Source organism: Cupressus sempervirens, chromosome 10 (genome assembly GCF_028749045.1).
Source record: "Cupressus sempervirens isolate cs-2001-9-10 chromosome 10, ASM2874904v1, whole genome shotgun sequence".
Taxonomy (NCBI): Eukaryota; Viridiplantae; Streptophyta; class Pinopsida; order Cupressales; family Cupressaceae; genus Cupressus; species Cupressus sempervirens.
The window spans coordinates 287,475,306-287,498,695 of record NC_143127.1 but is presented as its reverse complement, the minus strand read 5'-3'; the positions used below and the strand labels follow the sequence as shown (position 1 = coordinate 287,498,695).

Here is a 23,390-nt window from a genome sequence, read left to right as displayed (position 1 = left end):
CTACAGATCTGCTCTCCATTGTCAATATGATGGTCAGTCTGGACTCGAAGATGGTGAGACCTAACTCTGAAAGATCCCAAAAAGATACGCAAGGCATGAGACCACCTCCGAGAAAGGTAGCTAGGACAAACAATAATACCATTGACATCTCCAAAAGTGCTTCACATAAAAGGACATCCATGGGCTTAACCCACTAGGAGGGTTAACCCAGGTAGTGGCAATGTACTGTCTATAGATGTCAAGCCTGACATGCTCATTCAACTCCTGCCGAGAGGGGAGGAGATGAATTGGGGCATCTAGCAAGAACTTAAGAGGGGGGAGGTGGTCAATATCAATCTCAATCGAACTGAGCGAAGAAGAGGCCTGTGCATACCAACAACGTACACGAGAACTAGACTTAGCGCTCGTAGTAGACACAGACGAACAAAATGCTAAATAGGAGTATTGATCACAATTGCTAGCATGATCCGCAAAGCCACGAAGACGATGGAGGAACTGAACCAAATAAAAAATGGCCACAAGATTGAATGGATGAGCGCCGAACTCCGCAAGAGTGATACTATGAGGAATGAACTTGTGACATCTAATGATGCACCTCAAAAATCAAGTCTGAACCCGCTCGATCAAGGCCCAGTCATAACCAAGAAGAGATGGACTCCAAACCATAAACCCATAGAGAATAATAGGCCTCACAAGAGAGTCTAAGAGAGATAACTTGGACGAGGTATCCTGGAAATGGTGCTTGAAACACTATTTCTCAAGCAAAGCAAGAGAACCCATACCCTTATTAACTCTAGGTTGAATAGCTGGCCTCATATTGAATCGTGGTCCTGAAAACTTAACCCCCAGATAAGTATAGGATGTAGTGATCTCGATCTTCTGACCTTGAAAGAAGAAGTGGAGATGTGAAGTCTTTAAACAATTGAAGATCGTGACCCAAGTCTTACTCAAGTTAACCACAAGCTGTCGCTAATCACAGAAGGAAGCCAAGCCATTAAGAAGCCTCTGTAAATTGTCAAGGAGAACCACATCATAGGCAAAAAGAAGGATGGAGATCAGAACTTTGTGAAGAAAACAACCATCTCCAGGGAGCGAGGACCTCCGAAGGAAGTCCTTGAGCTCATCAATATATAATCCAAACAACATAGGAGAGAGAGGACCACCCTGCTTAACCCCAATGGTGCTATTGATCGGATCCGAGAAACCCTCGGGAGTCCTGAATCTGCCAACCATTGTCTCAGACAGTCTCATAATAGCGGTACGTAACATCACAGAGATGCCAATCTCCCTAAGCCTCTCAAACAAAGTCACCCTGGGAACAGAATCAAAAGCTTTGCAAAAATCAACAAAGCAACAATAAACCTTCTCTGATTTGTGTCTAGCCTCCTCAATAATAGCTCGTAGAGTGAAGATGTGGTCCATAGTCTGATAATCAGCTCGGAAACAAGCTTGCCCTCTGGCCCTGCAACCAATCTTGTCCAACTCACCTAATAACATAGTATTAAGGGCTGTCGCATACAGTTTGGCAAACGTGTGCCCAATCATGATGGTTCTGTATTTCCCTGGATCAAAGACCTGACCGGTCTTATGAATAGGATAAATCAGATGCTTGGACCAACAAGTCAGAAAACCAGTGTGAATCACTCTATTAAAAAGAATAGAGAGATAGGGGCCTAGAACTAAGGCACTGAACTTAAAAAGCTCAGCCTGAAAGCCTTCCTCATCAGCAGCTCTATTACACTTCATGGATTTGATGGCCTCAAAAATGTGGGAAGGGGTGAACAAGTGGTTGAAAGGGGGCGAAATGGGATGAATAGAAGGCTGCCTCGGAATGTCATAAAGAGCCGTGGTGTCCAAGGTAAGGGAGTGAAAGTTGAGGGCAGAGGAAGGAGGAGAACTACAAGGGAAGAGAGTGCACCAGAAAAGCTGGGGATTGCGGATCAGCATGGAGCAGAGGGATTTGAACTTGGAAACGGCAAAGGAATGCTTCTTATCGCGAAGAAAGCGAAGATAAGAAGAGCGAATGCGGGCAAAGTCAGTGGAGCAAGCCACAAAAGGAGAACGCATATAACGATGGAATGATTTGCAATTTGTATCAAACCACTGGTTCATAGGTCAAGTATTACGACGTTTGCTACGAAGGGGCAAAGGAGGGCAATGAGGAATGGAAAGAATGACAGACTTTTGAATAGCTGTCGCAAGTAGGTCAAACATGGAAGCGGCCTCGCACGAGTCAAAAACCATGAAGGGTTGAGGAGCCTCGAAAGATGAGCAGAAAAGAGCTCACAATCACCTTCGATAAAACGAAAGCAAATGGGTGAGCAGGAAGTGGCAGAGGAAAGATGAGAGACCGAGAGAGTGGGCGAGAAATGAGGGGAGAGGCGAAGGTGAATACTGAGGAGAGCATGCGCAAGAGGAAGGCGCAAAATGGTGGCACTGTGAATGCAAGAAATGAAAGAGGGATAGGCGAGGACATAGTCAATGACACTAGTACCCCCACTATGAGGCCAACAAGTGAAGAACTTTGGACCAGGGAAGTAGGAAAGGCCATTCAAGATTACTAGACCAGAAGACTCACAAAACTGCAGCAGATGTCTACCATACATAGATAATGGTCCAAGAGCATCCTTAGAGTGTCGCTGAAGTCTAAGAGAAGTCAGATCAATCTCAGTGGAGTAGATGGGGTCCGAGCTATGATCAAAAAGCTGAGTTTGGAGTTCCCTGGTTCTTGCATTAAAATCCTCGAGAATAATAATGTCACCAAGAGCAACAAACTGAGAAATAGTCTTGTGAAGATTGACAAACGGGTCTCCATCCTCAGTACCATGAATAGCATAGTGGGAGGAAGCTGGTGGTAAATAGCAAGCAGCCAAAAAAAGATCTCTTTGACAGTGATACTTACGGTCAATGCGGACCCACATAAATCTGGCAAACATATCCAAGTGTACAATAGAAGTGCCGCTGAAAATATCCTCAATCAAACAAGCCACGCCACCCGAGCCACATAGACCACTAGATGCACAAACCTCTTCTCTACATGTAGATAACCACTGATAGCCAGTAACACCCAGAAGAGGATGTACATGACTCTCATGAGTCTTTGTAATGACAAGAATATCTGCTGATCCCACAACATCACATAAAAGGCCTGGCAATGACCAAAGAGACCCATTGCCATTCCAGCGGTTTACAAGAAGGGAGCAAGTGGTGGTCTCCCTCTTGTCCGACTGCTGGTGGGACCATCATTTGGCCTTGGGGGCCTGCCTCTCTTCCCACCCATTGGGAGCGGAATCTCTAATAATTGCTTTTAGATTCTTGATAATTGCCCATTTACTAGCTTTCCTTGCAACCACGACTATCCCACAAGCGTGTTTCAAATCTGTAACTTGAGCCTTCGTGAGATGCTCATCTAAGAAAATCTTGGAAGGTAGAGAAAAAAGCTTCCTCTTAGCCCGGAGAGCCTGGAGCTTGTTTGCAAGTGAATAAAATCTGATAAATAGGATGTCACCATGTCCAACCCAACATCTATCCAACGTGATATCAGTAAGACCAAGATGATCACAGAGGAAAGTGTGTCCAACTACGAGAGGATCAAGAGCGAGAGGGAGTCCATGAACTCGCAGGTTGAGCTCACAAACCCGTCTCACCCTCTCATCTTCGATCTTACCTTGCACCATTTTATCAATACTAGCAAGAGGTGCAGTGTCCGTGTTACTACAAAGGGAGGCTCGTGACTTAACTTTTTGTTCTATTTCTGAAATAAGAGAAGAGTGCTTAGCTATAATAATGGATTGTTGTTCCCTGATGGCATCAAATTCCTCCAGTTGTGTGATAATGGAATGGATACTGGTTTGCAGGCTTGCTATTTCAGTGGTGAAAGTATTTGAGAAACTTTGTAACAAAGTCGAATTGGAGGTTGTGGCACTCTTAAGTTCGTAAATGGTGTCTGTTAAGGAAACACCTTGCTCCCTCAGTTGCATATTGTCCATTTCCAGTTTGGAGATTCTATCACACAACCTTTGATATGTGAGGAGTTGTTGGCCTTGAGTAGAATAGGAATCGTCACTGTTTGCCATTCGGAAGAGCAGAAGACCAGTCAAGAATGAAAGCCTTAAAAACCTGTAGATCACAGTCTAGGAAAGAGAACATGGTAGCAGAAAATGTGTTCACCACAGCAAATGTGTTAGGCACAAAGACCCCAATCGTTAAGGCCACACAAACATGCACTTCAAACAACCCTGGATACACATGTTGAAACAACCAAATCTGTCCCGGTAATCAGACGCGACAAGGGTCAATAATAGGCACAACACCCTGCAAAGAGAGAAACCCACACACAACAAGGGTACATAGTCGACAAAGAGAAGGAAGCAGAGAATGAGCACCCTCATGCCATCGAACCAGTATAAATAACGATAGTCGCAAAACAAAATAACAACACCCGCCAAACAACAACAGTCGCAAAAACCTTCAAAGCAAACCTGCAACACACACCAAAAGCCGGTAGAATCAACGTCCATGGTTGATTGTGGAGGTCGTGGTATCAGATGTCGCGGAGGTCGTGGTCACGGAGGTCATGGTTATGGTCACGGAGGTCGTGGTCGTGGTTGTTCATCGGTTTCTAGTTTGTGAAATTCTGTCTGATGGCATCATTCTATCTGAAAACTTTCTTTTGCAAATTCTTCTCAGAATGAGACTTCAGAAATGTGATATTTAAGAGTAGAGTTGAGAATGAATCTGGTTTGAAGATAAAATGATTGAAAAATGATAGAGGAGTATAATTTATTTCAAATGAGTTCAACAATTTTTGTGAAGACAATGGTATAAAGAGACAACTTTTGAGCCCCTAAGATACCTGAGCAGAATGGGAAAGCAGAAAGGAGAAACAAATCAGTGACTGAAGCATCAAAAGCAATGATATTGGAAAACAATGTATCACATATCTTTTGGAGAGAAGCAGTAAATGCAATAGTTTATACTATGAATAGAGTGCAGATCAGATAAGGCATTAGTAAGACCCCCGATGAACTTTGGTTTGGACATGCACCTACTGTGAAGTACTTTAGAATCTTTGGAAGTAAATGCTATATAAAGAGAGATGATGATATTGGAAAGTTTGATTCTAGAAGTGATGAAGGAATGTTTCTTGGATATTCATTGAAAAGCAAAGCATATAGATGTTTTAATCAAAGACCAAAAACTATTGTTAAGAGTGCAAATGTGAGAGTTGATGAAAATTTTAGAATACAAGAAAGGATACCTGTTCACTCTCGCCAACCTCTTGTGGCACTATAGGTATAGCCAATTACACTAAAGGTGGTGGTGCCATTGAAACGCACTTTGTTAGAATAAATGGTCCACTGATATATTTGGGAGGGGGGGGGGGTGAATTAGTTATCCAACTAATATCACAAATAACAACTTTAAACAATCTTAACCATATGAGTAATATAATCTGAAACCACAACAAGATACTCATACACAATAGCACTAGATATGTTAACTAGGAAAACTCTTGATCAGAGGGAAAACCGCGGCGGGGATGGTTACCACAAGATGATGTACTAATATAAATATTCTTTGTTAGAGGATTGACCCTGTTGGGAGTCTGTGACAACATTCAGTACATATGAGTCCCTGTTAGGAGACTTTGAATCCCTGTTAGGAGTTGTGGAAGACAACTGGACCCATTGCCCAAACAACTTTAAGGGCAAGACCAATGAACCCATTGTCCAAATGATCTCTGTATTATTCCTTGCAGAATAATAGAATTGAATTGTACTTCCTTCCTTTGTCTCTGTCCTGTCAACTAGACCTCTACTCCTTCAGATCTTGTAACCAGATCACGAACTGATCGCTTACATGCATTGAGTAAGCACTCTGCTCCTTTTCGCACTTCGCACTTCTTACAACAATAGATACACAAACACACTTTTACAATCAAGGAAAACATCTTTCCTTTATATCACATCTTCATAATAATTCCTTGAGTTGGCCTCGAGGCTTTCCCAATTAATTAAAATAAGATAATTATTTACAATTGCAATAGCATTGTCGGCTCATAGTCTATACAAAACTTCATATGTGCGATACTAAGGCTTGCGCACTCGTTGACGTCATCATTTGATTGTCCTTTATCATTGCCTGATTGTGCATCTCTTCATTACATCTCAAATGAAAGATAGCCAACAAACATCAAGAATTGCTTTCCCGATACTCTGTCTCTGAACTGCTCTCTGTAAATCAGGTACAGCTCCCGTATGTCTTCGACTTAGGCTTTGCACACTTAGCCACATCATCAGGACATTGTGCTGTACATGTCCATAACTACGCATTACCAAACAATCAAACCATTGTCCGTACAATCAAGATCTTTGTTTGCTATTCTCCCAGCCTTCATAGAAACAATGCTATGTTGACATCAATGACAAACACAGTCATGAATGCAACATATCAATACTCTCCAATACTCCGGATACTCTCACAATGTAGTATCATCAACATTCATGCTAACAATCTCCCCCTTTGGTATTGATGGTGACATAGATGAAAAACATCTAAGTTCCAAGAATACCAAACAATGTTTTGTTGCTGCTGCTGACCAACATCAGTTGTTCACACGCTAAAAATACTCTCAAAACAACAGGTGCATATTCCTTCTTCTTAGACATCAATTGTTTACTTCACACTAAACAATTCACAATACATCAGATGCACATTACATGAATCTTCCTAAATCTCTCTAAAGAAATATCACTCCCCCATTACTTAGGAGTTCTTCTCATACATACTCTCCCCCATGCCTTAGGAGATGTTTTTCATGCATATTCTCCCCCATTGACATCAATGTCAAAGGTGTCAATCTCAATACCAATTGTTAATCAGCTGCTCCAAATCATCAACTAGCTTGAGTGTCGAAAGACATTGTTCAATACCAAATACCAAATACCAAGAGTCCTCAACGACTTAGTGCATACTAGATACTCCCCCATACTGGAAGCATCATCGTTCAGTCCAGTCAAATAATAGTGCTGTGTACCACTGGACTGATGCACTTTCTGCATCATCTACTCAGAAGTAGGTAGGGGCATAACCCCAAGCATACCTCTTAACTACTCAAAAGTATCTTTAGGCAAAGGCTTCGTAAAGATATCTGTAATCTGATCCTTAGTACTTGCATGCTCCAATCTAATCTACTTTTCTACTACTTTTTCTCTCAATAGATGATACTTAATAGATATATGCTTTGTCTTAGAATGCAATACAAGATTCTTAGACATACTCAGTGTACTTGTGCTATCACAGTAAATGATATCATGTTCTTCAATCTCAATTTTGATATCCTTCAACATATGCTTCATCCACATAACTTGATTACAGTTGTTTGTTGCTACAACATGCTTTGCCTCAATAGTGCTCTATGAAATGCAATCTTGCTTCTTGCTTAACCAAGAAACCAATTTGCCTCCAAGAAAAAATGCTCCACCACTGGTGCTCTTTCTGTCATCCATATTGCCTGCCTAATCAACATCAGTAAATGCACAAAGTGTGAAATCATTTGATCTCACATACCAAATTCCATATCATATGTCCCTTTCAGATATCTGAATATTCTCTTTACTGCTGCAAAATGATATTCATTAGGATCATCTTGAAATCTAGCTACAATTCCAACTGCATTTATTGTATTTGGTCTGGTGTGAGTCAGATACTGCAAACCTCCAATCATTGATCTATACTTCTTCTGTTCTACTGCAAGTGTCTCATCTTTGCTGGAAACTTATGACCAGTTATCATGGGTTTACCAACAAGTTTGCAACCTTCCAAACCAAACCTTTTCAACAAATCTTTTAGGTACTTAGCTTGTGAAATGAATATACCATCATTATTTTGCACAATCTGCAATCTTGGGAAAAATTTCATTTCTCCTATCATGCTCATTTCAAATGCATTCTTCATCTCCTCAACAAATTTACCACTAGCTTCATCATTACCTCGAAAAATGATGTCATCAACAAAATTACAATAATCGACAACCCATCTTCAATTTCTTTCAGATAAAAGTTACTGTCTGCCGTACCTTTAGCAAATCCAAGCTTTGCCAAGTAATTGTCTAACCTCGCATATCAGGTTCTTGGTGCTTGCTTCAGACCATAAAGAGCTTTCTTCAATCTGCATGCCATGTCTTTGTCTTTTGATAAAGGAAAACCTTCATGCTGTTCAATATAAACCTCTTCTTCTAGTTCTCCATTTAGAAAGGCTGATTTAACATCTATTTGATAAACTTCAAATTTCTTGTTCACTGCATAAGCCAGGAACATCCTTACTGCTTCCATTCTTGCTATTGGTGCATATGTTTCCTCATAATCACTGCCTTCTTGTTGTGAATAACCTTTACAAACAAGTCTGGCCTTGTTTCTCACAACTTCTCCTTGCTCATTCATCTTATTCTTGAAAACCCATTTTGTTCCTATCACATTCTTGTTTTTTGGTCTAGGAACTAACTCCCATGTATCATTCTTTACTATCTGATCCAATTCTTCCTTTATTGCTTTGATCCAATGATTATCTTTGACTGCTTCATCTACGCACTTGGGTTCAACTTGAGATATCAAACATATCTCCTCATTTACTCTGTTCCTTGTCATTACACCTTTGTCTTTACTTCCAATTATTGCTCAGGAGGGTGATTCTTTGTCAAATTCCTGTTAGGGGTAGGAGTTGACATCTCGACTCTCATAGCTTCTCTAGGTTCAGAACTCTGTTCTCCTCTATGCTCAAAAGTTAGCACATCATTCTGCAAGTCATTGTTAGTCTTAAACAAAACTTCAGCATTTTGTCCAACAATTCCAGAGTTATCCTCTTCTTCATCTGAATTATAATCTACCATCTTTTCTTTGGGTCTAAGCTTCTCATCAATCCTTACATTTGCGCATTCAACTGTTGTCTTAGTTCTATAGTTGAAACATCTATAAGCCTTACTTTTCAATGAATAGCCAAGAAACATACCTTCATCACTTCTTGGATCAAACTTACCAATGTCATCATCTTTCTTAATATAACATTTGCGCCCAAATATTTTGAAATATTTGACTGACGGTGAATGTCCAAACCATAGTTCATAAGATGTCTTGTCCATACCTTTTCTGGTCTGTACTCTATTAAGAGTATATATTGCTGTATTAACTGCTTCTCTCCAGAATGTCTTAGAAACATCATTCTACCTGCTTTTGCTATAGACTTATTTCTTCTCTTAGTGATCCCATTTTGCTCAGGTGTTCTAGGTGTAGATAGCTGTCTTTTGATTCCTTTTTCTTCACAAAATATGTTACATTCTCTAGAGGTGAATTCTCCTCTTCTATCAGATCTCAAACACTTAATCTTCACACTAGATTCGTTCTCAATTCTATTCTTAAATATCTTAAACTTCTCAAAAGCTTCAGATTTCTCTTTAAGAAATGCTACCCACACCATTCTAGTGAAATCATCAACAAAAATTATAAAATACCTTTCACCATAGAATCCTCTTGTTCTAGAAGGACCACTCAGATATGTGTCAATGATCTCCAGCTTCTGTGTGGTAGTGAACTTTTTGCTAGGGAATGATACTTTCTTTTGCTTAGCCAAAATTTATTCCTTACACACAACATTAGTAGGCTTAATAATCTTAGGCAAGTCTCTGATTGCAAAAGTGCTACTAACCTTCACAATATTATCAAAGTTTATGTGATAGAATCTTCTATGCCATAACCAATTGTTATTCACTTTAGCTACCAAACATGCCATCTCAGAAGGATTCAATTGAAATACATTACCTCTGGATCTAGTGCTAGTTCCTATCATCTTACCATCTCTGTCTTTGATAATGCAGGTCTTTTCAGTAAATTGCAACTGATAACCTTTGTCCACCAACTGTCCAACACTCAACAGGTTATTCTTCAATCCATCAACAAAATAGACATCATCAGTGTTAGTTTTACCATCAAGAGTAATGGATCCAATTCCTATTATATGACAGGCTGCATTGCCACCAACTCTAACATTTCCTCCATCATGATTCTTGAACTTAATAAACTTATTCATATCACGAGTCATGTGATGTGAACAACCACTGCCAATTATCCAATCAGACTTCTTTTTTACTTGGGTAACTAGAGCTCTTTCTTCTCTAATTTCTCTATCAAGATCATCTTCCTTGATAGCCACAGATTCTAGTTCATCATCACTTCACTTTGACCTTTCTCATTAGATTCTTCATCTTCATTTGCATACAAACAATTTCTATCTCTATCTCTTCTAGGGTTAAACCTTCTCTTATACTTTTTCTCTCTTTTAGGACATTTAGATGCATAATGACCAAATTCATTACAAGTCCAACATTTACAGATTTTCTTACCATCTTTTTCTTTTCTCACCAAAAGGGCTATTCCTTCCTCAATTTTCTTGTCTTCATCAGTTCTGCTGCTGCCAGCAAAATCTCCACAGGTGCTTTGCACTTCTTGTCAAATTAGGTCAAATGTTTAGGGCACTGAAAGCTATTTCGACTCTTGCAAGTTCTCCAAACTGTCTCAGATTTGCTTCTGCTGATTCTAATCTTCCGAGTAATGTTTCCCTTGTGAAATCCTTAGTGCAAGGCATTACTAGCTGAATCATCCAAGCTCTGAGCTTGAATGGTGGTGTCAAACTTTTCAAGATCTTCCATACGACTTCATCATCTTCTTTGGTTCCACCATGAGACTGAATTCCTGCAACCATTTTTGATATTCTGCCAATATAACTTCTTACAGATTCATCTTCCATCATTCTAGCATCTTGAAATACACATCCAATTTTGTAATCTCATTCTCTTTGCATGATCATCACCTTCAAAATTAAATTCTAATGCTTTCCAAATTTCATGAGATGTTGCAAGTGACTTTACCTGACTGTATTCATTCTCAGGAAGAGCTGTTAATAGAGCTTCTCTTGCTCTCATGTTACACATGAATAGATCTCTTTCTTCTTCACTGCAACCTTCAAGCTTGTCTTCTCCAAAGATTGTCTTCTCACTCTTCGTCAAGATCCAATATCCTGAACCCATGCATAACAGACGAGTCTTCATCTTCTCCTTCCAACTGTCATAGTTGGCCCCTTCAAATCTAGGACTATGCTTTCTAAAAAGACTCGCCATTGATCTCCCAAAGTTGTTAAGCTTATCCTTCAAGGACTTGATGCTCTGATACCAATTGTTAGAATATATAGTTCATTGATAAAACTGGGGGGGGGGGGGTGAATCAGTTATCCAACTAATATCACAAATAACAACTTTAAACAATGTTAACCATATGAGTAATATAAACTGAAGCCACAACAAGATACTCATACACAATAACACCAGATATGTTAACTAGGGAAACCCTTGATCAGAGGGAAAACCCCAGTGGGAATGGTACCCACAAGATGATGTACTAATATAAATTTTCCTTGTTAGAGGATAGACCCTGTTAGGAGGCTGCTACAACATTTAGTACATATGAGTCCCTGTTAGGAGACTTTGGATCCCTGTTAGGAGATTCCAACCTTGTTAGGAGTTGTGGAAGACAGTTGGACCCACTGCCCAAACAACTTCAAGGGCAAGACCAATGAACCCACTATTCAAATGATCTCTGTATTATTCCTTGCAAAATAATAGAATTGAATTGTACTTACTTTGTTTCTGTCCTGTCAACCGAACCTCTGCTCCTTCAGATCTAGTAACCAGATCATGAACTGCGCATCCGATAATCCCTTGGATTGCTTACACGTATTCAGTAAGCACTCTGCTCCTTTTCACACTTTGCACTTCTTATAACAATAGATACACGAATACACTTTTACAATCAAGGAAAGCATCTTTCCTTTATACCACATCTTCATAATAATTCCTTGAGTTGGCCTTGAGGCTTTCCCAATTAATTAAAATAAAATAACTAATTAATTACAATTACAATATCACTGTCGGCTCACAGTCTATACAAAACTTCACACGTGCGATACTAAGGCTTGCGCACTTTCTGATGTCATCATCTGACTGTCCTTTGTCACTTCCTGACTACGCATCTCTTCATTACATCTCAGATGAAAGATAGCCAACAAACATTAGGAATTGCTTTCCCAATACTCAGTGTTTGAACTGCTCTCTATAAATAAGGTACAACTTCCGTACGTTTTCGACTCAGGCTTTGCGCACTTAACCATGTCACCACGACACTGTGCTGTACATGTCCATAACTGCGCATGACCAGACAATCAAACCATTGTCCATACCATCAAGATCTTTGTCTGCTACTCTGCCAGTCTTCACAGAAACAATGCTATGTTGACATCATTGACAAACACAGTCATGAATGCAACATATCAATACTCTCCAATGCTTAGGATACTCCCAAAATGTAGTATCATCAACATTAATGCTAACACACTTGGCGGGGGTGCAGAAATAACTTCACGGAAGGTGCTGAAAGTATCTCTATTGCCAAAGGTGTGACTATCATGGGTGTCATGCTCACTGGTGTGTGGATTAGGTCAAAGGACGAAATCGTTGTGGAGTTCAACACCATTGGAGTCGAGTATACCCATTGAAGGTGATTGTTGTAGTATAGTGGTGAGTATCCCTATCTATCATGTAGGTGACCTAGGTTCGATCCTTGGCAATGACACCAGATGTTTACTTCCTATGGTAAAGATAGTTTAATGCACGCTATTGAATAAGAGTTATAACATATATAAGTAAATGGAAGGCAACATTAGAGAACCACCGTGTATTTCATTAATATCAATCAAAGTTTACATCAAGTGAACAACAATGATACCAATGAAAATGATAATGCTAATGATGCCATCTTCCATCCGAGGGAGTGTACATATAACCTCCGAGTGGGTGTGACGTGAACCATCGCGGCCATAACTATGTGCCCCTCGGCCACGCTAACGACCAACGACATGATTAACATTAACAACATTTCAGACAACACATAGCACTATACCCGACAACAAGCAATTGCACAATTTGTTACAGCTGCTCATACTGTTTAAGATCAGCTTATAAATTTCTTATCATCACTTTATGGTGGTTGAAATTTTTTCTTAAGATAGTGTGATTCTTTCCAAGACCTTTTTTGGCAGCAATTTGTACCACTGTACCTACCTTTCTGAAATACTCCATTATGCCCTCCATTAATTTGAGGTTTGGCATTGGACTCTTTCATCTGTCTTCTATGTCATTATCTTCTGCCTCGCAATTTTTCCCTTTTTCCTTTAGCTGGTTTTAGGGTTTTCAAGTGCTGGTTGTTAAGCATTTCTTACATAAATAACTAGTTTCCTTTCAGCTATTAAAAATCCTTGACCAGCTTTAAAGATTTCACAATGCCAGAGTCCTCGCCATGGAGAACTGAGCAGAGATATGCAGTTACTTTCAGTAACTGAGCAAAGTAGAGTTCAGCAGGAACCAAAGCATAATTATTCAAATGTCCATCTGCAATATAAATATAGTTAACACAAGAGAAGTCAGAACATGTAAAGAGAAACTAATGGTCTTAGTACTTACTACTTTAACTAATAATGACGATCAAAACTCAATGTGAAGAAGGTTCAACATTTGAGTGGGTTCAAACTAAAGTTACTTGTGCATCTCTTGCTCTTGAGATTGACATCAAACATAATTTTTCTGAGGAGTGCCAAACTACTTTTAAAGAACATTTCTCAACAATCATCTATATTTCTGTTTCCATCACAATACATCTAAATAAAGTTGTGACTGAGAGAGTACATGCCATGTTAAGCTTCTTAGCAAGAGTTTAGTAGAATAAAGTCTATCGTAGTCCTTCGAATCATAATATTAATTCTGAAGCATTGAAAAACTCTTGTTGAATTCAACCTTTTAATCCTTGTTTCAGCTAGCGGTGGGTGTTATGATTCTGGACAATATGTATTGTAGTAACATCTAATAATTTAAGAAAAATAGCATACCCTACTGGCCTTTCATTGTCATGAAAAGGATCAATGTGAGACAAAAATAAAATGTACAGATTAGCCAGATTTGTCCACCATGTTATTCCCACTACTTGGTGACTAGACAGCATTAACATGATCATAAGTTGTAGTTATGAAATTGTTGAGGGCAATTTCCTTCATAGTACATGAATTGACTTCCCTGTCAAGGAATCCTATATATTCTTAAAACTTGTTTTAGGGGCATATCTTAAGATGAACTCAACTTTCTGTAATAGTTAGTTTTTGCTCTGTTTTAATAATGCTCTATTGATATGCATTCTGTTGTAATCAGCACCCATGATGTTATAGTTTCTGATTGCTTGGTCTCTTTTCCTTTCTTTATTTTCATTCTCACCTGTCTTTCTGGTTGTCTTGTATCTACTTATGGATTTGATGGTATTCTTTTATACCATCTGAGTCGCATTTGTAATAGTATTCTTGATTCCCTAGACTGTTCGGTTTCACAGGTATATTGAATTCTCTTCACTTTTTCCTAAATCATTGTTGAAGTGTACAGTCTTTCTTTTCCTATTTATTGCCTGAATTTTAAACTAGGTTAATCTTTTCAGTACCATCACTTAATAATGGAGGTTAGGTTCCTTTATTGGAAATATGATTTCAAAGAGATTCATGAAATGTTGGAGTTTCTGAGTTCCAAACAAGGGAGTTTTACAGCTATAAAAAGTTGATTAATATTTATTATTCTCGAGCTTTAGCGTCTTCGATTATAATTTTTTTTGTTTGATTGAAAATCATAATTTTGAATTGTGCAGAGAGGATACTTAATTCCATTTTATAAATTAAACTTTAAATCACTATTTAATTGTGGGGTCTAATGGGTGTTGAATTTGGTTCAGTGCAATGATAAGTTTTCAACTGACTGCCAGAACACTGCTTAGAACATCAGTCTAATAATTTTTGAATTTCAAATGGTTTTAATTCAGTTTTTTTTAGTTTTAGTGTCAAAATATGTATAAGACAATGTTTTTCCATTCATTAACTTTTTACTGTCTTTTTCTGCCTTGTACAGGAGGGCCAGCATAGTGACAGTGTTGAGGGAAGCATAACTCCTCCCCCTCTTGCAAGGGTTCCTGAACCCACAAGATGTTGGAGAGATGTATTCTGGTTATTTGTATTTATTGTACACTTGGCTGCCTTGGGTTTTGTTCTTTTTGTGCTTGGAGACAATAGATTTCAGAAGAATGGGAGGATCGAGTTTAACAGGTTCACTCATAAGTATTTCAATCAGAATGAAGAAGGTCGAACAGAAAAATATTGGCCTTTGTATGGTTTGGCAGGGGGAATTGGTACTGTGTTTGCATGGGCGTGGCTGTCACTTCTTTGCACCCGAGCAAACCAGATAACAAAAATTTCTGTGTATAGTTTAACCACATATCTTGCGGTTATAAGTGTGTTCTGTTTTTGGGACAGTGGGATATTCTGGGGAGTTGCATTTGCCATAGCAGCAGCTCTACATTTTCTGTATGTAATGTCAGTTATGGACAGGTGATTTTTTACAAACTAGCTCTCTGCATTGTTTGAACTATTTACCATTTGCTCTCATAAGATTACACGACATAATATCCAAAGATTATTCGAGCCTTCATAATTAATCTAGACTTCCAATAGAAGTTAAAATGGAAAAAGTGACTTTTGTCCTTTATATCTTGAAAACAGCATTAGCTTACAAGAATGTCCTCTATGTTTGCTTCCAAATTGCCATCCCTAGGATATTGGCCTGAGCCTTTTGTACGAGATATGAAATTAACAAATATTATCTAGTATTTTGTAGCTCTGTAATTGTTTTATCTTCATATTCATTACTCTTTTTATGAGATGAAGGCAAAAGTAGTTTGTATTGAAGTTTTTGATTATCTATCTGTAACACAAGAAAATGTGGATGATGGTTGATTGGGATTTTATTTCCTATCTCACATTCGGAAGGAAGATGACCCACCAGGCTTGGAAGGGCTCAAGCGCTGAATGGGTATCATGATCATTCACTAAATGGAAAGTGAAAAAGAGGATAATTGATAGGAAGATGTAAGGTCTATGATTAAATGAAGGAAATGAATTGACTTTTTGTGCACACAGACTAGCAGAAGCCTGATAGACAGATTTTGATGTCAGAAACAAAACCAGAAATTGCAACTAACCTGTGGATTCAATTTGAAGTTGTTTTGGAGGGACTAGGTTGATTGGGTTGGTCTGTTCCTTGTAATTTTTGACGATTTCAGTTGTAGACTATACTCAGACTCTCATGCATCCCAAATCACAAAACTGGCGTCACCTGTTCCTGCACAAAAAAAAAAGATGGAAATTGTTGTGTAGAGAGGGGTTTGTCTCAGTCAAAGCCCGGTTTGGAATCCTCCTTGAAATTGAAATGAAATAAGGACAAGCGTGCACATAGAGCACATGCTAGATCTGAAATATGAAAGTGTCTTATAACTTAGCAACGCAAATGCTTCTTTGAATGTGATCATGAATATTGATGCAATATCTTGACTTTACACCAAAAACCTAAAAGGAAAACATGAAAGATCAGAGATGTGCCTTGCATAGTGATTGTTGTAGTTTACCACAATTCTTAATATAAGTAGGGTGAAATGAGTCTTGAAGACTTGAGTGCTTGAATGGATGGAGATTATCTTCTTTCTTCATTGTGATCTGTACTCGGCCTTCTTGGGAGAGAAGCTTGCTACAATGGAGAAGATAATCTTGGAAATGCCTTGGATGCTTGCCGTTGACTTGGATCTTGAATGTTGATCGCTGACTGAATTTCCTGCTCAATTTTTGAGACAAGCCTCCAGTTCAAATTCTGGAGGGAACATCACGGAATTAACCAACCAGGTTGACCTATTCCAGGGGATGGGCTGACTAGGTAGGCCTATTACCCCCAAAATTGAAGAAATTTGGCCCCGGGGTCTCAATTGAAGAGGGGATACTGGAATGAAAAGCAAAATAGGGGCAGGAGTATCAAAAATCAATGCAGGAGCCCAAACTTGCTAAAATGGGGCTAGGCTAAATGGAAAATTACATAGTGATGCAATTTTAAGACAATAAACTATCAAGCTATTATACCCTAGATACGCGAAATCAAAATCGCTTTTTGAAAATCACATGTATCATTATAAATTTGAATGTTATGAAGGTGGTCAATTGATACATTCTAATTTTTAATGCTTGAAAATGAGAAGTGAACTCACTGCTGAATATGAGTTTATTTTTTATTTTATTTTTTGATTGGTAAAAGGCCAAGGCCATAATAATTTTATTAATTTTTGGAATTTAATACATTACCTCCGTTCAAAATGGGCACTGGTAGGAAAGAACGGAAAAGAAAATATCTAGTGTTGCTCAAGGACGAATGTCCACTCAAAAAAGTTTACAAAATATTAATAGGGGTGTTCCCCAGTTTATTACAGAGTTTAGATCTTGAGGGTATTCCTTCAGATTTGGTAAAATTACAAATACATTCAGAGGATTACCCTCATTTATACATTTAAATACTTAAATATGTTTATCTTCCTTTGTTGCTTCCCTTCTCAATGCTTTGTTGCTTTTAAGCATTGGTGAATTTACTAGCCCGACCTACACCTTGAATTACTTGACCAAGATCAAGGTGTAATGTCCCCTTTTTGGGACATTAGAAATATTAAGGGCATATTATATATAATATTAAAATTGACTTGGAGAGCGTGGTCTCAAAATATAAAAGGTCAATTTAATATTACGAAGTGGGCAAAAAGGACAAAGAGAGATAAGACGAAAGGCCAGGAAGGGAGTCGAAGAGTCACAGTTGTGAAGATAGAAGGAGATGAGACTCATTCATTTGGGCATGCTTGATTTATGATTTAGTTTCAATTTTCTCTCTTGTGAGATTTATTTAGAATGCTTTAGCTTTCAGCTAGTATGAGGACGTAGCCCCTCGTGCTGACAGACAGTGGACGCAAACACATTGTCCTGCGAAACATCAATTCAGGTGTTTCATATGCGCTTACAAGTTCTTATTCTAGTATTCCAATCTGACAATTAAACTATATTTAAGATTGGATTTGTTAGTGCTGGTTATTGTATTGCTGTTGTATCATGCAATAACATATTTTAAGGAGTTATAAGAGTTTGCTGGTTTTTTTTATATTACTGATTTGTAACGCATTGTTATATGCTCGAATCTTGAATGTTATTTTGGAAAGAACAGGATATTTTCTTGTGAAGAATCTTCTAGTTTTATTGTTGTATTGTATTACATTTGTCTATGTTTGAGTTTGAATATTATATTCAAGAAGAAGCTGGATAAATATCTGTTGGAGGTTCTATTGGTTATGATTGTTTTTGTAATACATCTGCAAGGTCAGTCCTGAATATACTGCAAAAAAGGGAAATTGAGTAAATATCCGATTTGGGATATTTCATTGGTATCAAAGCCATGAACCTGCCCTCCTGTTGGGTATAGTTAGGCTTTATTAGTAATAAAGTTACAAATTTCAAAGGAATTAATATGTATTTACAGCTCTCAGGGGTATATCAGAAGCAAAAGTGTATAGAAACATCAATTTCAAAATCCATTGGGCTCGACCATTGATAATTTATTTAGAGTGATTCAAAATCCATCGGCTCGACTATTTATAATCTATTTAGTTAGAGTGATTGAGCACACTTTGGTCAATACTTGTCCGCATATTATAGTACCTATATCACACCTCTGATTTTGCCTTGAAGTTACCGCAGAAAAATTACAATTGGAATAAATTTTAGATGTGGTAGTTGTGCCGCACAGGAGGAGAAGCTTTCATCAATATCTTCAAGTAGAGTGGTTTTCGTAACGGATTTTTTGTGCAAAGCGAAGGTTCCTAAATAAAGATTTTCAAATAATGTAGAGATTTAATAAATATATGTTTTTTGGGTCGATTTTCAAATATTCGAGCACTTAGAGGATGTTGGTCTAGTTTCCAAAACTCGAAACTTGATCCTATTCTAGAGGTATAGGTCGATCGTTGCTGGAATTTGGTAAAATGGCTCCTAAGGTTCAAGAGAGATCTATTTGATGAGAGAGATCTTCCTTGTCTCGAAGACATATTCGGGAGTGGAGGATTCATTTTGGGAGGACTACAAGTATGACCACTAAATCTTTTGGCAGACAAAGTGTAGTCGAGGAATGACCATTTCCTGTTGTCATTCTAGTGACGCTGTTGTCAATTGCAACATTGGTTCATAATTGAAATGGTGGGTAATTAGCATCTATAGACTTTAGACGGAAGTGAACAAACTATAGACGGATTCACCATTAAGGGAGTAAATCTTAACAGGTTGTAGCAGAGGCCCGCTTGGGCCATATGTGTGCTTGATAATGGGATTGAGACTTGTAGGAATTTTGTGATCTCTTGAAAAAAATCCACGAGTGCTATCAGAACTAGCTTAGAAAGAAACAACTTGTGGGGCAATGGCAAAACGTAGATGGACAACCTAATTCTCAAGTAGTACGAAGCCCATTGTATAAATATTGTTTGGAATGTAGTCTTCTCACAAAATCATTGAAGTCTACCGTGGGGCTAGGAAGTAAAGAGGTTGGGCAAGAGCCATTAAGCGTCTGTCAGTAACGACTAAGCGTTCCTCTTAATCAAGAGCTTTTGAGGATTAAAACCAACACCTTCCGGATACCTGCAAATACCTCATTCTACGCAAAAGCTAGGTGTAGTGGATGGTTCCAAAAAAAAATAAAATTTGAACTTGTGGTAGCAATTGGGTGATTCTGAGTAATGATAAGTCCTGGTGGTGTTTGATGGGCAGTAGTGTTGATTCATTAGAGCATGTTATTTAATAGGTTTGTGACCCGTACTATGTGGGTACTGCCATGACAGTCAAGCATAGAGAAGCGATAGTTTGTGAGCATCACCGTGAGCTGATGATTATGCCAATTACATCTCAATACATATAGCAAAAGAGATTACCATGGTTTTATCGTAAAACTCCATTGACGGTTTGGGTTCAAGACTCATAACCAGTCGTATCTCATTGTTGTAGGAGACTCAGTTTATAGAGCGACACCTGACGCCCGGGATATCAACAACTGTTACAAGGAAAAAAAATTCCTTGATAGCTATATCCATCGTCTGAGTTTTGGTCGGAGGAGAGAAACGTTGGAATAAATTCTCAACGGTAGTAGGTTGCTAGCTCATACAAAATATTAATTTTATCTGACGTGTTTTTAGTTTGGAATTCGACTATGAAGTGGACCGACAAGTGATTGCAGAGGTAGGTGGATTCACGGGGTTCCTTACACGGCATCAATATAAGAATCATTGCCTTCAACAGCGAGGATACACTCCTCTCAGCACATGCAGATAAATTGAAACTTGATGCCACTTGGGAAAATTGCATCAAGGAAAGTCCTAGATGCTCTATAGAAAATTCATGATGAAATTTTTGTTACTTCCATTTGATTTCACATTTTTGAGAAATTGTTCTGGTATGGAGTCCAACAATTGCTTGCATAAAGTACGAGTTTCCTAAGCTTTGGTGGCTCTGTAAGAACAGGAAAATCTCAATGGTCTGAATTCTCAGACAGTTATTTTGTACCTTGGGAAATTGCAGCCATAGAATTTCATCAGTATATAGTATGCAAAAGCTATTACATGATCAAAGGCTTTAGTGAGGCTCCATTTGTCCAGATACATGCATGTTTCATTCAGGTTGATAAGTTGTTGACCATAAAGTTACGATTGTAGAAGAACTTTTGAAATATTCAGTGACATTGTATCTCTGCTGACAAAGAAGTGATATTGCGTGATGTTCTATAGTTGCACATAAGTACCAGAATTCTTACACTATTGAGAATGCTCTGCATATTAAAGTAGTAGATATTACTTCTGGTTTACAAGAATATTCTGCTCTCTTTTGGGAATTTTGGAGATAGATGTGGACACGCCTATCAGAGATGAAAAAGCTATAAGAAGGGTCCAGAAATTGAAACAGAGGAAGATGTGAAAACTGTCACATCAAAAGGACTAGGGGAGTGTGAAGCAATGTTAGATAAAGGAGACAATTTGGTCTTAGTAACTTCTGAAAACGGTTCTCCAAGCAATGAGAAAGAATATACTTGTCAAAAGAAACAGGGAGATGTAAATCTAGTATCCAAAATTCTTAAGTTTTCTAAGAGTGCATTTGGACTTTCCATCATATGCAAATGCATCTTAAGTCCACGATTTTGCAAAAGAGGGCAAAGACGTCCATCTTCATGCATATCAAGGGCACATTTTTGGTGATAAACTCTAGATTTCTTCATTTTAATTCATGAAAATAATCCACATGAAGGTGTTTTTGCATTTCAATATGTCTTCATGCATTTGGTGATATTATTTCTTGCAAAAAATGTTACTTTTCATTGTTATTGAGACCACGTTTTACCCAAGAAACACCCAGATTTGGAGTATGGAGAGGAGTCATTTTGACCTTTGGATGCATGATCTTACATTTGGTGATCACGTTTTTTCCATCCAACGCCAAAAATGATTCATGTCATTGCATATTGAGATCATGTTTTTGGTAAAAAATGCCCAAATACATGGTATCTGCGGAAAACTTCTTGCATATTGGTAATCAAAAAGCATGTTTTTGGCATCCATATCCAAAAACGCCTCATTTATTGCCCATGAGAAGCCACCATTTGCAAGTGTTGAAGAGGTCAAGATAGCTGGTTGTAGATTCAAAATTGGAGGTGAAACATTCTTCTAAACTATCAGTCCTCCACATTTGGCTCTTTGATCACCAAGTAAGTTGAAGTTTTCAATCCCTTGCTATTTCTTTGCATCTTTTCGTTCATCTTTAAACATTTGTCCAAAGATGTGCGATCAAAAGTGCAAATTTTCTTTAAATAAGATGAGAACTTCCATTTTTGAGTGTTTGGAATTTCCCCAAATTCCAAATTCGAATTTGCATAAGAGAGCAACTTGATTTTGACATGTTTGAGTCAAAGGCCAATGGTATGTTTTTGCTCTGTGTTTATTTTCATTGGTTGTTTGCTTGCTGTTTTGTTTTCCTTCTTTTCGAACAAGTTACAAGTTCTTTCCCAAGAACGTGAGATCATTTCACTTCATCACAATTTTCATCTTTTCATGCAAGTGCTCCATATTCATCAACGCATGCCAAACACGTTACATCTCATTCTCCATGTGTTTACATGTCTTCTCATTCTCCATCTCATTTACATGTAATTTCATCTTTCATTCCCACTTACATACATTTCCATCCTCCGAACTTGATTGCATGTTCGCATAAAAAACAACTATTACACATAAATCACTTTACATGTAATTACATTCGGAGAACTCGATTTTGGTTAAAGGTCACTCTTTAAAAGCTAAAAGCTATCATTTGCACGCATTCCCATGTGCCTAGCCTACACCTCCCAAAGCATTTACATAAAAGCCCATCTTTACCCGCATGCATTCCATCTCATTTAAGCCCTTTACATATGCCTATCATTTCCATTCTAAGCCATTGCATAAGATCTTTGAGTATCTAATCAATAATCCAAGCATTTTGTCCCTTATAGATCCATTGTTGCTAGTCAAGAATCAACATCTTTATGGAATCAATATCCTTTGATGATGTGTTCACATTTTGGAAGTTTTATGTTGTAGCACAAGACACACCCTCATCCACAAAGACCAAAGGAAAGATGAAGTATCTATATGACAAAGAGTTAGCTCATGCATCTCCATCTCACGTCTTGGCTCCTCTAGATCATGTTTCTGACACAGAGATTGGGCATGTTGATAGGGTTGATTTCCTACAAAGGGTCAAAGCTCCTTCAAACCAAGAAATGAGATGCATCAAGAAAAGTTACTTTCATTTGATGTCAACTTTCCCTATGGCTGCATTGGAACTAGAATTTTTCTTAGGATGTGCATGACATTTCAGTCCAAAGACTAAAACAATCAAGGATGAAGATGGTAAGGTCATTATTAGCCTAAACCTAGAGGTTATTGAACAGATCTTTCAAGTTCCTCAAAGTGCAAAGTTTGTGGATCTGTTAAAAGAAATGTCTCTGGAGATATGGAACAATAATAAACCAGATTATCAAAGGTACGTGAATGCATATTGGTTGGAAGTCAGAAGAAACAACTTTACAAGATGGCCCAAAACCATTCATAGATTAACTTCAAACCTGAATGTAAGGATTTGATTACTCTCCTTGTAGAGTATGTGGCCTCAAGGAATCTGGTGATTTTGAGCCATGGATGTACAAGTTTACATTTCAAATCTTTGATAATGAAGAACCTATCTTCTGGGGACATCTTATTAGTACTGCACTATGTGAACAATTGCTCAATGTGGGAAAGTCAACACCATTTCACATGAACTCATATTTGGTTTAC

At 38.1% G+C, this 23,390-nt stretch overlaps 1 protein-coding gene across 5 annotated transcripts in view; it reads left to right on the top strand.

Annotated features, from left to right (window-relative positions):
* The window catches only part of LOC149533775 (Plasma-membrane choline transporter family protein), an 87,023-nt gene that overhangs the window by 19,963 nt on the left and 43,670 nt on the right, over positions 1 to 23,390 (top strand). For all 5 annotated transcript variants that reach the window (XM_089803636.1, XM_089803640.1, XM_089803638.1 and 2 more), the window contains one exon: positions 15,041 to 15,516. In XM_089803636.1, the coding sequence (XP_089659762.1) occupies positions 15,041 to 15,516 (476 nt within the window). The remainder of the gene's footprint in view (positions 1 to 15,040; positions 15,517 to 23,390) is intronic.